This window comes from Primulina eburnea, chromosome 14, assembly GCF_022965805.1.
Source record: "Primulina eburnea isolate SZY01 chromosome 14, ASM2296580v1, whole genome shotgun sequence".
Taxonomy (NCBI): domain Eukaryota; kingdom Viridiplantae; phylum Streptophyta; class Magnoliopsida; order Lamiales; family Gesneriaceae; genus Primulina; species Primulina eburnea.
This window is the reverse complement of record NC_133114.1, coordinates 24,229,472-24,247,213: the sequence shown is the minus strand read 5'-3', so window position 1 is coordinate 24,247,213 and position 17,742 is coordinate 24,229,472. Positions and strand designations below refer to the sequence as shown.

General features: G+C 36.8%; 2 protein-coding genes across 3 annotated transcripts; both read right to left on the bottom strand.

Annotated features, from left to right (window-relative positions):
- Nucleotides 1-728: 728 nt before the first annotated feature.
- On the bottom strand, nt 729-15,067 carry LOC140812153 (uncharacterized). Of its 2 annotated transcripts, none has more exons than XM_073170366.1 (8): nt 14,898-15,067; nt 14,689-14,827; nt 14,263-14,398; nt 14,121-14,174; nt 13,494-13,540; nt 13,305-13,409; nt 1,274-1,328; nt 729-1,106 (listed from the first exon to the last, which is right to left on the bottom strand). In XM_073170366.1, the coding sequence occupies exons 2-8, from the start codon at nt 14,725-14,727 to the stop codon at nt 1,090-1,092; spliced, it is 453 nt and encodes a 150-aa protein (XP_073026467.1). In that variant the 5' UTR covers nt 14,728-14,827; nt 14,898-15,067; the 3' UTR covers nt 729-1,089. The 2 variants fall into 2 exon arrangements, with proteins under 2 accessions (XP_073026467.1, XP_073026466.1); XM_073170365.1 differs by having other exon boundaries at nt 14,263-14,385.
- Nucleotides 8,550-10,192, bottom strand: LOC140812295 (uncharacterized). The gene is made up of 2 exons (XM_073170527.1): nt 9,688-10,192; nt 8,550-9,558 (listed from the first exon to the last, which is right to left on the bottom strand). The coding sequence occupies exons 1-2, from the start codon at nt 10,190-10,192 to the stop codon at nt 9,320-9,322; spliced, it is 744 nt and encodes a 247-aa protein (XP_073026628.1). The 3' UTR covers nt 8,550-9,319.
- Nucleotides 15,068-17,742: the final 2,675 nt, after the last annotated feature.

The window sequence follows — 17,742 nt, the reverse complement described above, 5'->3', positions numbered from 1 at the left end:
TTTTATATTTTAATTAATTTTTATCAAACAAACCCCCCATTTTTATTGTTTTCTTCTGTTCTCTTTAAATTCGACCCTACTCACCTCATTTTAATTAGAAAGGGGAAATTTAAGTTCGGTTGCGCAACTAAAGCACACCAACCTCATTTTAATTAGAAAGGAGAAATTTAAGTTCGGTTGCGCAACTAAAGCACACCAATTATTCTAAACATTAGTTACTCTGCACACGCGTTGCGTGTGTACAATCTTTTTTATCATTATCGATGGACTAAAGTGAAAATTGACAAATTATGGAGGGACTAAATTGATATTTGAATGATTGAAATAAAAAAATAAAAATAAAAATGTGTGTTGAAATTAAACAAAAAACAAAAAACAAAAGTGTAATATTAGTAGCATATAAGGGTAAAACTGGAAAAAAGATGGTGTCCTCCTTAGCAGTTTTTATAAGGTGCTTAAGGCTATAGATATATGACTTGAGTAACGTTTAATACATTTAAGATAACTTAATTCACATATCATCTCATATATTCTTATTGTTATAAAACAAAACACTAAGAGAGAACCCATTATGTTTCCATGTTCCACATACTGCATTGTTATTACCTATATTTTATTAGATTTATTTTAAATCACCCATTTTTACGGTATTTCGTTGAATTTGATCAAACTTTATAATATTTAAGCAATAGCACAACCCTTGTAAAACTATGCAGAGAGCAATAGGGTTGAAACATATGATGAAAGGATAGATTCCACCGACGAAGTCCACAAGAAATGCATACAACTACTACATAGGCAAAAATTGAAATAACATGTACTGTTTGTTGTATGTTAACAGCTGGTAGGTAACATTTGGAAAAAGTCACTTGAGTTGCTGTACTAACCAAGCATAATATGCATGGTGGGTCAGAAATTATCATTGTTCTTTGGTTCAACAACATTTGGATGCAGATAAGAAGCAATAGAAACATAAATATAAGTACACAATCAAATATATGTGAAGCTCAATGTAAACAAGACGTATAGGACTTAAACTGACACGCAACGACCCCAAGTAGGAGAAGACATCCGTCACCAAATCAGAAATCAGTAAGTTGGGCCCTCTGCAACATCACAAATTTAACAACGTAGATGCATCAGATAGCAAAGGAAAATATGTTTTAATGGTTGTTGACGAAAAGAATTATTGCATGTACTGAGAAATGAAACCAACAAAGGGAGAAAAATAGCGGAAAGCATGAGAGATACGATGTATTATGTATATGTATACCATCGTCGGATTCAGGCAAATTGTAGTCGTCTTCATCATCATCAAAATATTCACCCTGTAAAACCGCGAAGCTGTTAGCCAATGACTCGAGAAGTATCAACTATTTATGATACATTTCGGAGACTTTAAGGAAGCATCAATCATTCAAACCATATTATTTTGTCTCAGGCAATTCCTCTAACATGAAATAGTCAAAATTATGTAAAACCAATTCTGATATAATCTCCAAAACATTACAGGAGATAGAATGATCTGAATCCTCATATGCATGAAAAAGATAGAATGATTTGAATCCTTATATGCATGAAAAATCAAACACGAAATTGATGTCAATCATGCCCTTAATTCAATGATCAACAAGAATTCTTGTAAAAACTAGGATGCATGAAAAATCAAACACGAAATTGATGTCACTCATGCCCTTAATTCAATGATCAACAAGAATTCTTGTAAAAACTAGGTCTCAATCTTTGAAACAAGTGTTCGTGAAATCCACTACTAAACTAGACTCTGATATGATTTCTTTTAAGCAGGAGAAACACAAACACAAATATATTAAACGCATGCGTTCGATTCTACATACAACAAGAATTCACTGAACCGTCCCTATCTTCTTTGACTCAAGCTTCGTATTTCCACCTCTAAACTCTAAAGTTTAGCAACAAAAATAACGCAAAACAACAATTGTAATTAACTACACCTCCAAAGAACTAGTCACTGGAAACCCAGTTGAAAAACAAATAACAATCGTCAAACACCACAAAGTGTTCTTACAATAATCCTAATTAAGGTAAACTCTCTAGATTATGGAATCCAACAGTCGTTTGACTTACGAACTTGTAAAACACAAGAATCCTAATCAAGGTAAAAGTTCTAGATTATGGAATTCAACATCCCGTGGACTTATGAACTTAATTAATAACCAAAATTAAATAGATAATTTAAACTTCCAAACATATTCTTTCAACTTCTTGAATTTATTCAATTTCCAATCTCTTGATCTCGAATTTCTTTTATCATGTTCAATATATAAGAATCAAGGTACTTCAATGTTCCACCATTAATTTGCTTGTTTATCATAGTAAAGATCACATCATTCTCCCTTCCTTCAACAAGATTCGTCCTCAAATCATGCAATGTGCTAGAATTTAAGCTCTTATTATTAATAAATTAGTTTCTTATCAAAAAAAAAAAAAAAAAAAAAAAAATCAATCACAAGTTGATATTTAAAAACTCATATTCAGAAATTTCAAATTTCTCTTCTTTATCTTCTTCTATATTTTCTGATTCCTTTTTTATTGTGATATTTTCTTCTATTTCAGCATTTTTTGTCTTTGTATTTTCCATGTCTTCCAATTTCCCCTCTTTGGTATTCTCTCCGTCTTCTTCATGAATTCTCTTCCTTCCATCTGCTTTTCTTTTATATCAATCTTTTCTTTTTGCATAACAAGTGGGTGTACCGATTAAAAGAACATGATGACAGCAAGCAGTACAAGACAAGACTTGTAAAAGGTTTTCAACAAAAATAAAACATTTAACTGAGATTTTCTCTCCAGTGTGAAGTTAACCACTATCAGAACTGCACTTGGATTAGTGGCTAAAGAAGACTTGCATCTAAATCAGTTACAAGTAAATACACTGTTTCTTCATGATGACTTGAATGAAAGAAATTATTTGAAAGAAGCATAGGATTTGAAGTATGAAGAAAGAAAACATGGTGTGCAAACTTCTAAAGAGCTTGTACGGTCTCAAACAAGAACCAAGACAGTGGTACAACAAGTTTGATGGATTCATGAGTATTAATAGTTTCATGAGGTGTCAAAATGATCATTGTTGTTATGTTAAGAAGCTTGATGGTTCTTATATCATTCTACTACTATATGTAGATGATATGTTGATATTGAAAGCTATTATGAAGGAGATTGATAAACTCGATAAAAAAGTTATTAAAAGAATTTGCTATGAAGGATCTGGGTGCTGCAGAAGAAATCCTTGGAAGTTCACTCAGCACGCCTGAGAGAATTTTTTTTAGATGATATGTTGATATTAGAAGCTATTATGAAGGAGATTGATAAACTCGAGAAAGAGTTATCAAAAGAATTTGTTATGAAGGATTTGGGTGCTGCAGAAGAAATCCTTGGAAGTTCACTCAGCACGCCTGAGAGAATTTTTTAAAAAAAAAACAGAGAAGTTGCAACTTCTCTGTTTTTTTAAAAAAAAATTACTTGTTTAAAACAAAAAGTCCAAACCCTAGCAAACCAACGCTCCAACGTCAGAATCAGATGAAGAGATCGCTGAACAGGAGAATGAGATAAGGGCATCTACATCCAAAATAACCAGAAAACTATCGATTTCATATCTTTTGGATGAAAAGGAAGAAGAAATTGATGTTAATCAAGAAAGTGATGAAGATGAAGAAGAATACAAGTCCAAAAGTTGTGAGGACTCTGATGATTCGATGGAAAAAGATGAATTAGATTTGGATGATTGAAGAGTTTTAATCATGTTACTCATTACTATGAATTTATTAATTATTTTTTGTTTTGTGTGACATTGTGACTTAAATATTTCATATTCTAAAATAAAAATATTTTTTTAAAAAAAATTAAAAATGTGTGCCTTGCTCGGTAAGGCGATCACCTCGCCTTGCGCCTTAGGCTTCAGGGCCCTTGTGTGCCTTGCGCCCTTGACAGCTATGCCTGGAAGTAAAAATCCAGCCGATATGCAGTCATAAGTCAGAACAAAAGGAAATATGAGTTGTTGAATTGATGGTGCGAATACATAATTGAAATCAAGTCTTTAAGTGAGAGAAATATTAAGTGGATGAGATGGTAGATGAGAAAAAGTCAAAAAAACACATGCAACAAAACTTTCTTGACCAGATGTCGTATTTGATGGAAAACCTTGCATGAGATCACACCATAGTTTGCACATATAAATAGGTGGCTTTTTGCTTCTTTTTAATCATACCATCGGAAGCTTTCTTCAAAACTTCTCAAGCTCAAGATAGCAAATCAAGTTATTGGAAAAGATTGAGCGCTATTTTGTTGAGTAAGTTTGAGAAATTATTTTCTCGGTTATACTCGAATTAAGATTGCGAGATATCGAGTGTTAGTTTTCTTCTTATAATAAAGATTTGCAATAGCTCTGTGAACGTAACTTATATTGGGTGAACCACGTAACTTTGTGTTTTTGTTGATTATTTTATCCAGCATTTATGGTGTTATATTACCTTCGTGACAATCACTTCGGTATATTCCACAACAACTGGTATTAGAGCTTTGTTGTAAATTAAGAATTCTGAGTATGCTATGTGGTTGCAGCTTTATCTGATCTTCCTAACCTAAAAAATCTTCTTGAGACTTTTCGCTAAGGCTAGAGAAGCGGTGGCTGGAGAAGATCGATCGGGACCTGGTATCAACTAGCTCTACGAAACATAATTTTCGTCCAAGCGGTTACAAAACAGATTATCTGTATAGCAAGAAGCTGCTGCATCAACCTCTATCAGGAAAGAAGCCGGAAAAGATGGAGACTGATGAATGGAAGCTCTTTGACCGTCATGTGCTAGGTGTGATACGATTGATCCTAACGAAGAACGTGGCACGATGTGACGGAGGCACGATGTGACGGAGGCACAAACAACAGAGGGGATGATGTCCATTTTGTCAGATATATACAAAAAGTCATTAGCAAACAACAAAGTACACCTCATGAAAAAGTTATTCAACTTGAAGACAGGAGAAGATGCTTCGGCGGTTGCACACATCAATGAGTTCAACACAAATGTTTGTCAGCTAACATCGGTTGAAATTAATTTTAATGATGAGATTTATGCACTAGTTCTTTTGGCGTCTTTACCAAATATTTGAGAACTGATACGGGCAGTGGTTAGCAACTCTGTTGGCAAAAGAAAACTACAATTCAATTATTTCAGAGATCAAATTCTTGCCAAATAAGTTCGCAAGATGTAATAACGTGAAGGAACATCATCGAGATAGGCTCTAAATCTCAAGAACAGATGCAGTGGCACGAGTTGCGAAAAGAGTTCTAACCGGGCATGGTAAATCCAAATCAGGAAATGAAAAGGACAAACACCTTGAAAAGAATTTGAAGTGTTGGAGTTGTGGTGAGACTGATCATTGGAAGAAGAACTGCAAATCAATAAAGAACAATGCTAATGTTGTTACTGAGGAGATACATGATGCTTTATTAGTATTCATGGAAATTCCGGTTGATTCTTGGGTTATGGACTCAGGAAATTTTTTTTTTTTGATAAGAAACTAATATATATTGATAATATTTAGTCAAAGATTACAATAGGAAGTGGACAAGCCATCCACAAAAAACCACTAATTAAAAAAGATGAAAGCTTCATCTTTCAATAATCAACATGAGATAAAACACCAATCCCTAACAAGATCTGTTAACAGTAAATGGTTAAAAGCCGGAATCGCAACTGTCCATCTTGCCACTCTGATCTTAATTGTTTCCCACAGATTCTCTGAATTCTCTTCTATGTCGCTGAATATTCTGTTGTTTCGTTCCAGCCATATCGACCAAAATAAGCAATGGATTATGATCAGCCAGAACTGGTTTAGGCTTTTTCCTTTGAGATAGCAATGATCCATAAGGTACATATCGCTTGAATTCAAAGGAAAGGTCCATTCAAATCCCAAGTGTTGCATGACTTTGTTCCAAATACTTGTCGTGTAAGAGCAATGAACCAAAATGTGATCCTGGTTTTCAATATCTTTTTTGCACAATACACACCACTGAGGACATAATTCATGATTAGGATTCCTAATCTGCAATTTGTCGTTCGTCTGCAATTTCCCCAACGCGACTATCACGAGAACACTTTCACCTTTTGTGGGATTGGCACTTTCCAGATTTTTGCGATGAAAGGAAAAGTTGGGTTAGAACTAATGTTGAAAAAGAAGAGTAAAAAGAATTAACTGAGAAAAGACCCGAAGGATCTCCTAACCAAACCCTGAAGTCCCTAACCCCCACACTCAAATTAACCGAATGTAACACCCCAGATAAATTTGTGAACTCTTCCAATTCAGCATCATTCAACCCTCTTCTAAAACTCACCTCCCATTGAACTGGAGATAGACCTAAACTGTCGGGGACCGAGTAAAAATGATGAACTGTTTTGTTCTTAGACTCTGAAAGAAAATAAAGAAGAGGAAAACACTCTTTCATAGGAGACAAACCCACCCATCTATCCTCCCAAAACCTCAATAAATTGCCACCCTTAATAACCGAGCCAATCAAATGCCAGCAAAGTGAATGAGTCCGAGAGATATATTTCCATGGGCTTCTAAACGTCGAATTCCTTGCCTCACTCAAGTCCCAGCCGTTACTTTGTACTCCATAAATACTGCCAACAACTTGTTTCCACAACGGTCTTTCCTCAATTGCACATCTCCACCACCATTTTCCGAGTAGTGCTTTGTTCCTTAGAAGTAAATTACCTAGTCCTAGTCCACCTTGTTCTTTCGGTTTGCTAACTTGATTCCAATTAATGACATGACAGTGCGAATCTCCATCAGTTCCGTCCCATAAGAAATTCCTCAATAGTTTTTCCATAATCTTTGCCACTCGGTTGGGAACCCTGAATAAAGACATAAAATAAGTGGGCAAAGCACTTAAAACCGATTGAATCAGTGTTAGACGACCACCTCTTGAAAGGAAACCCTTTTTCCATCCAGCCAACTTAGTGGACATCTTGGAATGACCGGCATCCAAAATTCCAACTTGGTTGGGTTTCCTCCTAAAGGTACACCAAGGTATCTGATAGGCCAATTTTCCATCTTGCATCCAATTGTTCTTGCCGTGTTCTCTACTGTAACATCCGATTGGTTCAATCCAAGCAATGAGCTCTTTTCGAAATTTATCTTCAACCCTGATCTTGTGCAAAAAAGCTTGAGGATTTCGACTACTGCCATCAAATGTTGCTCTGTTTGAACAAGGAATAATGTGTCGTCCGCAAACTGAATATGTGACACTTGTACTTTATTTCTCCCAACCTCAAGGCCTCTAACAGTGTTTGTGGATTTAGCTTGATCGACCATACTCCCTAAACTGTCAATCACCAAATTAAAAAGGAATGGTGATAGCGGATCTCCTTGTCTGAGACCTCTCTCTCCTTTGAACTTACCTCTCGGTCGCCCATTAATGAATATAGAATATGATACATTCGAAACGCAACCCTTAATCCACTTCCTCCACTTAGCTCCAAAGCCTTTCTTTTCCAACACGAAATCTAGGAAACTCCAATCTACATTGTCGTAGGCTTTTTCGAAGTCAACTTTCAAGATCCAACCTAGTTTCCTTTTCCTTCTATATTCCTCAACCACTTCATTTGCGATAAGGCAACAATCTGTTATGTGTCTGCCATGGATGAAAGCACACTGGTTCTCCGCCACCGTTTTGCTCAACACCTCTTTCAGTCTGTTTGCTAGGACTTTGGATAAAATTTTGTACATGCTGGTTACTAAACTGATCGGTCGAAAGTCTTTGATTTTCTTTGTCTCTTGTTTTTTTGGGATGAGACACAGGTATGTTTCGTTTGTTATCCCGTTTACGATGCCATCCGTGAAAAATTCATCGAAAACATGTAACAGATCACCCTTAACCGTAGCCCAACATTTTTGAAAGAAAGCTAGACTGAAACCATCAGGTCCCGGTGCCTTGTTTCCGTCACAATGAAACACCGCACGTTTAATCTCTTCCTCGGAAAAAGGCACTTCCAGATTCGTTGCATCCTCTGGACTTAAGGACATCCATTCCAATCCCTCTATGCCCGATTCAACTTGCTCTGATTTCCTGAACAGTTTTTTGTAATATTCTATAATGGCCTTCTCTATCTCCGATTCGTCTGTAAGCAATGACCCATCATCCAACTCGATCTTTTCTATCAGTGCTTTATTTCTTCTGTTTTTCAGCAAGGAATGGAAGAACTTGGTATTTTGTTCCCCATCAGTGAGCCATTTGACATTAGATTTTTGACTTTCCATTTGCACTTTTCGTATAGTTAGTAGTTCCAGCTCACTTCTCGCATCCCTACGTTGCTCTTTTAGTTGAGTTGACCAAACACCTGTTTCCTCCTTCTCATCTAGTTGGGAAACCATGAATTGTAGCTCTTTAAACTTGATGTTAACGTCACCGAAGAATTCCTTATTCCATTCTGAGACCCTTTTTTTTGTTTCTCTAAGTTTCCTCATAAATCTGTAGCCTGCCCATCCCTGAAAATTCTAAGCGTTCCACCACGATGCTAATGACTGATGAAAATTTTTATGTGTTAACCATACGTTCTCAAATCGGAACGGTGAAGGTCCCCATTTGAGTCTCTTCGTGTCCAAAACTATCGGGTGATGATCAGAAGTAATTCTTGGAAGCACCATCTGTCGGTGCGTTGGGAAGATAGCTAACCATGCCTCAGATAACAAAAACCTGTCTAATCTGCTACAAATTGGATTGACTCTGAAGTTGGACCAAGTGTATTTAGCATTCAATAAAGGCGGATCGTGAAGGCACAACTCCTCAATGAGAGCATCAAGCATTGCATACTTGTGGTGAGCGAGTTGCTATTCAACTTTTCATTCAAATTGCGAACCACGTTGAAATCGCCTCCTACACACCATCTGACTCCACATATTGAATTCAAGCCTGCCAATTCCTCCCAAAACAATTCTCGATGCCTCGGATTACACGGCCCATAAACAGCAGAGAACCACCACAAAATATCATCCCTGCGCTTGATTTGAATTGATACCGAGTAATTCCCGATCAAATTATCACAAACCTCAATCACTCTAGGATCCCACAGAACTATGATTCCACCATATCTTCCAGCAGCTGGTAAACACACCCAATCTACAAATCTAGACTTCCAAAGACTGGAAACAAATCGCCTATCAACTGTATTGCTCTTGGTTTCTAAGAAGACTGCAATGTCTGGGTTTTCTTTTCGCACTAATGTTCTTACTAAGGCCCTTCTGCGAGATGAACCTCCCCCTCTAATGTTCCATGAACAAATCTTCATAACAGACGAGTGGGACCCTTCGAAGCCGATCCTTTCTCATAGTTAACCCCGCTGTGCAATCTAACAAGTTCTCTGCTAAGCTTACCCATGGATTTGATCGCAACCTTTTCACTTCTGAAAGAAGTACAATCTTTCTGTGGTGTTAATTGAGCCATGATTCCTTCTGCTTCATCCAAACTTTGCTGGTATACTCTCTCGGACCCCAACTTGTCAGGAGTAAATGATTGACCCCCTCCTAAAAACCCACTAGACTGACCCAAAGCCATAAAAGACGCGGGGAAAAAAGAATGAAGAAAAAAAGGGAGCTTTGAATTTGAATACGGAAAACAAGAAAGTGCCTTACCCCCAATTGGATCAATGTTACCTTGAATCGACGTTTGGTTATCTTTCTGCTTCTCCTCTTCTATCTGAAACAGCTGCTGTAAATCCATATCTACAGATTCATGATTAATCTGCATCTCTGCTTGAGAGGAGAAGATGCTATCTGAATCCGAAGATACAAATCCCTCATCCCATTGGTCATCCTCAGGTTGCTCAAGATCAAAGTCGTGTGTGTCGTCAAACTCGCACTCTCCTTTCTTGGTCAAGTCCTCCAGTTCGTTGTTAACGACTGTCTCCCCTACCAAAACTTCCCCCGCAGTCTTTGAGATCGAGTGGTTGAAGTTTGAAGCGTCATTCTGCCCTACTGGAATATTAGGTGAAAGATGTTCTTCGACTGACTTGTGAAGATCATTATCCTCCCCAATTCCGATGGACAAAGAATGTATAGGAGAGCTAGTAAAATCCTCGGGTTTTTTTGGTGAGATCCGCTGCAATATTTTATGCAATATTTTATCCACTTTTCTATCTTTAGGATTGGCTGCCTTCATTGAAGATTCATTAAGCTAGTCCGCTGCTCTGCTTGTACACCCTATTTCATTCACCTCTGCTTTTCGATTCAAATTGCTCATAGTTGGTTCTCCAGATTCCGACCAATTTCTGCAAATGTTCTTTTTTTCCCCTCTACCCAAAATCCTTTTCCCGTTTATCAGAGCTTGAGCGTAAGTCTGTTTAACGTAGAGGTCGTAAGCATTGCGATCGAAATTGACAACGGTGATATTGAAATCCTTAGGAACCCCGTTGATATTCAACATAATACGGTTTGAAATAAATCCATCTCTTTTTCCTTTGACCTTAATCTTCGCAGCAGCTAGATCACGAAGGAGACTAGTGTCTTTACTGATCTCCAAAAGGCCCCCGCATTGCTCTCCTATTTCCTTGAAAACGTCATAAGTCCATAAATGCCAAGGTAACCCTGCAATCTTGATCCAGCTGTTCCGAATCATTTACAATGTTTTCAGAACTCTACCTCTCGAAATCCAAAGCCACTCCTCCATCGAAGAAACCTCTTTTTAAATGGGTAAAGTGTTCCCATTCTTTTCGATGAGCAGGCCAGCAAACCGCTTTGTTTGTTTGGAAAGGATGAATTTCGATTCTCCTCTTAACATCATCACCTATAACCTTCGCGACCTGATCCCAAGACACGTTCACCCTGCCTCTAATGATTATAATGGCCTCATCCCAATTTGTTTCCGAAGACTTGCAATATGTGGCAACCGTTTCCGTAGACTGGTCTTGAAAAGGTGCCCGATCTCCTATCTTAACTTTCTTCATGTTCCTTGATAATGTATTAGGCTTGTTGCTATGCTCAACCTGCTTGTGACCCAAAGTCGATTGACTCCCTGACAATAATTTTATAAGGATATCTGAAATCCTGATCCATCCTTGGAACTTAAAACCACTGGGTATGATAATGATCTGTTTCTTCCCCTGATTGCTAAGTCTAGAAATTTCCAGGAACATTCCTCTTTTGTTGACAAATCTATGGACTACGATCGTTGCATTGCATCCCCTGAAACGGTAGAAGTCCGTGCATGAATGAGGAATACTAATGAAGTTTCTAATTTTTAAACTGAACCACCGAGCCTCGCTTCGATCCAAGTCTAGGTAGTAAGTCGCATTCCTAGTTCTTTCAGTCCAATGAACCGAGCCTCCTCTGTTTGCCCACTTAACCGAGAACCATTTGAACTCGATCTTAACCCCTTCGTCTCTACTGTTTTTCCGAAGCACTGAAGACGTAAGCCCACTGGCCCTAGCTGGCATTGCGATATATCTAGAAGTGTAGCCGGTCTGAGAGAGGAACGAGAAATAATACGGGGGAAAAACTGAAGGAAAGCAAAGGAAGAAGAAAAGATCGACGAATACCGAAACCCTAGTAAAGAAAATGTTATGCTCTAGTCGGCCGTGGAGCAAAGCACAGCTGGACCGAAAATGCCATTATAAAAGAAGATATAAAAGATCGCCGACAGCCGGACGCCGGCGCCGGTGAACGGAGAAGGTACGACCGACAAATTTTAGTAGTTGAGATCGGAGGACGAACGATGAAGAAGTACGATTGAAAAAAGTTTGGAGGGGGGAGAGAGCATTTTCAAAAAATTCTCTCACTAAAAGCGCTTCATCCCAATTGCTTTTTTTTATGGACTCAGGAAATTCGTTCCATACCACTTGTAATCGTGATGTATTCGATAATTACATTGCTGGTGAATACGGAAAAGTTTTCATGACAGATGGAAAACCTTTGGAAATAGCTGGTATGAGTGATGTCCATATCAAGATGTCAAATGGATCTATATGGAAAATCAACAAAGCAAGGCATGTACCAAAATTGACACGATATCTGATCTCAGTGTGACAGTCGATGGCCTTAATGTGACCTTTGGCGATGGTTCTTGGAAAGTGAACAAAGGAGCCCTGATTGTTGCTCGAGGAAAGAAAATTGAAACACCTTATATGGCTTCCAGTTGCAGAGATACATTAGCAAATGCGGATATTGGAGCTAATTCAAGTCTATGGCATTGTAGACTTGGGCATGTGAGTGAGAATGAAATGAAGATGTTTGTATCAAATGGGAAGCTACCAGAATTAAAGACAGTTGAACATAAACTATGTGAAAGTTGCATCTTTGGAAAGCAGAAAAAGTGAGTTTTCCAAAAGTCGGTAGAGAGCCGAAAGCAGCAAAGCTGGTTCATACTGATGTATGGGGACCATCTCCTGTGACATCCCTTGGAAGCTTAAGATATTATGTCACAATTATCAACGATTCGAGCAGAAAAATTTGGGTTTATTTTCTGAAAAATAAGTCTGATGTTTAAGGGGCAAAATGGAAAGCCGTGATTGGTAATGAGACCAACTTGAAGGTGAAGTCTTACGGTCTTATAATGGTGGTGAATATGAAGATGAGAAGATGATGAGTTCAAGAAATATCGTGCACAAAACGGGATCAAGATGGAGAAAATCATTCCTAATTCACATCACAAAATGATGTAGTTGAAAAGATGAACAGAACCTTGAATGAACGCGCTAGGAACATGAGATTGCAGTCTGGATTACCAAAATCATTATGGGTTGATGTCGTTAACACTACAGCGTACCGCTTGACTGCAGAAAATAAACATTTCTTCCTTGAAAGTGTTTGGATGTATATCATATGTTCATATTGATTCAGTTAGCAGAACAAAACTTGATCCGAAATCTATAAAGTGTTCCTTTATCGGTTATGGAGAAAATGAGTTTCTTTATCGGTTTTGGGATGACCAAAATCGGAAGATCATTCGGACAAGATATGTAATCTTCAATGAGCAAGTATTGTACAAGGACAGGTCAAGCATTGGAGCTAGAGATGAATGCCCTGAAGTTAAAAAGACAGATAAAGTGTCTTTGATAGATATTTCCGTGAATGAGTTGAAAAGCAGTAACCAAGAACATGAAGAAGCAGTTGCACAAGATGAAGAATACCCGCAAACTCCAATGGTTGAACTCAGGAGATCTTCTAGAAAAATTAGATTGCCCCAGAGATACTACCATGCACTTCATTATAGAAGCTTGTTGGCTTAAATTAGGAAAAAATCACTGAAAAGGATAAATCAAAGCAATGTAGCATACTTGTTCATAATCTCCCTCATCACTGTATTCTTCTTCATCCTCATCATTGTTTTCTTCATCTTCTTCCTCATTTTCGTCTTCTTTCTTGTCATCGCCTTCTTGGTCCTGAACCATGAACATTGCGACATAAAAACAATATTGAAATTAGGAAATATTAAATAGAAATTCAGGTGCAATGGGAGAATATACCTTATTATTTTGTAAAAACTTCTCAATTGGATCTTGTTCTTGCAAATCTGTCGATGAACCATAAAGTCACTAAAAAAAGACAGAAATAAACCAACGTTCATTCATCATGCCTAAAAAAAAGAATATGGATGACAATACCATAACCAACTCATAGATTACAACATTAATTATCGCAAAGAATAAGGAGAGTAAGTTCATCATACTATTGGAATAGAATAACACCTACACCTTGGGGAAAACAACACCATTCAATTTGCTTCACTATTATTTTTTCCGCAACCAACTCTCCATTGCAACTGCACAGACATGAAAATTGATCCCCTGCTCTACCAACAATCTAAGTTTGGCTCAAAGTAACCAGCATTGCCCACCATCACCACCCAAGCCCCAGTGTTAAAACTTAAAAGTATATAAAAACCTGAATCAAGCATCTCCTAACTCTAATTTTATGGAGTCAAGATTAACAAAGATACAAATAATACAGGCTTGGTACATAATAAGCTGCAAGATCACCATTTCCAAATCCCAAAAACTGAAAAAATTCTTCCTTTTCACGTGTTCACAAATTTCATGCAATTGTAAAATTCCAAAAAAAGAGAGAAAAGACAATATTTGTTCCCATCATACCCGACGCTACCGTCCATCTTACTCTCTTGACAGCACGCTTTCCCTTCTTCCCACCTGTTTCATTCATAACAAAATGAATATGTGAAGACATTTAGCAAAAAAAGAAGCTACGGGGCTTTCCAGAACAGGTAAGAGTATATACCTATAGCTAGTTCTCCAGGAAAATAACCTGGACTCAATTCCATATAGTCCGAGAGTCGTGACTTAACCTTTATCGCTTGAGACTTCCTATCGGAATACCTTTCTATGTATGACTGCTGCTCTCCTGCAACCATTCGCTGGAGAAGATATAAGAGCTAATCCAATTAACCATTTGAATAAGCAATAAAAGATGTTACGAATTTTTCAAGAAAAAAATGCGACGAAACTTCCTACAAAATGAAGCTACGATCAAGGATGCTCAAAGCGACATGATCAGAAATAATAAATTCATGTATTACACAATTTTGAGAATCGGATATTTTCTGCTTCCCATATAGAAATTACACATACAAAACAAGGGACAGTATTTTCTTTCCCAGCTGAACAAACTATTAATAAACCATTAAAATTGAAGCAGAAAACTCACTCTCCTCGTCTCGTTGGCTGCTATCTTTATCTTTAACATAATAGGGGGAATTCTTCCAAAACTTTTGCAATTCGTGACCCCACTGAATCAACCGCAAATGCTCAGCCGAGTACTCCGCCTTCCCTAAACCCTCAATTTCCTAAAATTACAAGATATAAAGTTACGGTATAATTTAGCAAAAATTTAAGTAAACAGAGAGTGGAGATTACCGGAAATAATTCAAAAGACACTTGCTTGGCCGGGCGAAAGCCGAAGCCGCCGCCGCGACCTCTTCCTCTTCCTCTGCCTCTGTACGACATCGAAGAATGAATGAAAACTCGCAGCAACGGCCGATGCGGGGGTTAATAGGTTAATACTATTGCCCATTTTTTAGCCCCTTTAGTTTGACAAAAACTCGTGGGGGATGGTCATGGGTCGTATTTGTGAGACGGATCTTTTATTTGGGTCATTCATAAAAAAATATTATTTTTTATGTTAAGAGTATTATTTTTTATTGTGAATATGGGTAAGGTAGACCCGTTTCACAGATTAAGATCCGTGAGACGATCTCACATGAAACCCACTCTAGTTTAAATAGTTTTTTACTTGAAAAAATGTTTTTTTTTTTCAAATTTTCTCTTGAAAGTGTTGTTTTTAAGTAAAAGTTGTGCTATTTTTGTTTTTGGATAAATAGATTAAAAAAAATTTTAATTCATAAAATTTGTTTAGATGAATTAATTTGAAGTGTTTTTTATTTATTAATTGAGATAATTTTTCTATTATACTTCTCTAGATGTAATCTATAAATATAAAAAAATTTAAATAACACATTAAATTTATAAGTCATAACAATATCCATCCATACATATTGAAATCTAAAAAAAAATTAAAAACAATTGTTAGTTTCCCACATTCCATTGGCTATAAATTATTTATATAAAATCTTATTTTAATGTCGACGTTGTATTGACAGCTAATTTCTTATATCATCTCTCACTTTTTTTATTTGTCTAATGTTGTCTTGTGTTAGTTCATTTCATTTTGTATTTCTATCATAGACATGATCATTTTCTTCATCTTACTTGATTCTTGCAAATCATCAATATTATCTAGTTGTTCAATTATATATCCAGTCGCATCATATCGTCTTATGAAATTGTGCAAAAGCAAAACACGCTACTATAATTTTGCATTGTGTCCAAAGAAAAGGTCGGCATGTAATTGTAATACCTTCCATCATGCCTTGTGTGGGGACCCGGACGCTAAATCATTCTTTAATCGTCTTTAGGAATAATTCAAACATTATAATAAACAAGGTCTAATTTTTTTTAAAAAAATACACAGCGGAAACATAATGTAATTAGATTCAAATTACTTATTAAACATAACATACAATCATTGTATGATCTACAATATTCCGAATAGGTTCAACTACAAGTCAGTGTTGAATCCTAAGTTGCTTCAAAGCCCGGATCTCCACGCTATCTAGTCCAGCCTCGTTCTCTTCTTGACCCTGATCCTAGCCCACCTGTTGCCATGCACACATACAAACAAGACAACAGCCGGAGAACTCCGGTGAGATATAAATATCCCAGTATAAATCATGTATACATGCCATTATATAAACAATATAAGAGCATATATCAAAACAATCATCTCATATATCAAAATCATGATATAAATCCATAACAAGAATAAATCATATTCTATACATGTACCAATATCAGGGTCATCAAGGGACATGAACCATCTTCAGGAACATAAATTATCCCAGTATAAATCAAAGAACATGCAGTCATATGTTCAATACAAAGCATGAAACCGATAACAGTAATACATATCAAAATCCGAAATGTAAACAATATCAATCTGTCGACAATACTCGTGACTCCACGATTCAGACTAGACTCAATCCTAGCCTAGGGATCCCGATTTCCAGATGTGGCATTCCTATATCGACAAACAGTAATAGAAAAGACTCCAGTTCTATCCAAGTCGATATAACCAAACATCCAGTGTCCAGACGCATCCGTCATAGACTATGGTCTATCACCATATCTTGTGACATCGTGCAATGTACCCGTGGTTACCCGCCACTATCAGGTACTTCTGTCACAAGATTACTCGTCTAATGCATGCTCCTATAACTCCATAGAACAAGCATTTAAATCAAATCATTAAACACAATGATAAACAAATAATAAGTATGTGATTTAGGAAAACTCAAGTACATCCTACTTGAGTCGATGTCCCAATACACATTGAATTATACCTTTATCTTCTCGCTCAGAAGAAGAAGAAGAAGTCCCGACTCTATCTCGGTCCATTCCCAAATCTGGTAATAACAATATCGAACAGATATAGTATCAATAAACAACTCAATTCAATACCTGTTCTGATCAATATTCGGATCACAATAAAATCTGATCAATGTCAATTGAGATACGATCTAATCCATATCGACGATATCACCATATAATCAAAATCACTACCGAATCTGTTCAATATCAATTAACTGATGTTTCGACGGTATAACAATACAGTCCCGATAACCCCGTCAGTCTGAACATCACAGATATAATACCAGAACTCATAATCAATATCGATACCAGTCATAATCTCAATAAAAATACATATCTGATATAAATTCTCAGTCAAATCGACTCCAAAATCATAACAATTACATAATCAATCTGTTTCTCAATCTGACTTCAATTCTATGATGTCTAATATGACAAGAACATCATACATGAATCCTATTCAATTCTGACAATAGTCTAACTTCAAAACACGTCAAAACGTAGCAAAACTTACGTCCAGTTGTAGCCTACGTTGATAGGAACACGATACCGTATTCGGATTCAAAATCAGACGGGCGGATTGAAGTAAAAAAGCGTAAGAATCTAGAGCTTCCCTCGGTTTTCTTCTTACAATTTCTGAATAACGTTTGTATGTGTGTGTGTGTATATATATATATATATATATATATATATATATATATATATATATATATATATATACATCTCACGCCTGCATACAAACGTGGTTTCTTTACGTTTTGCATGACTCGCGCTC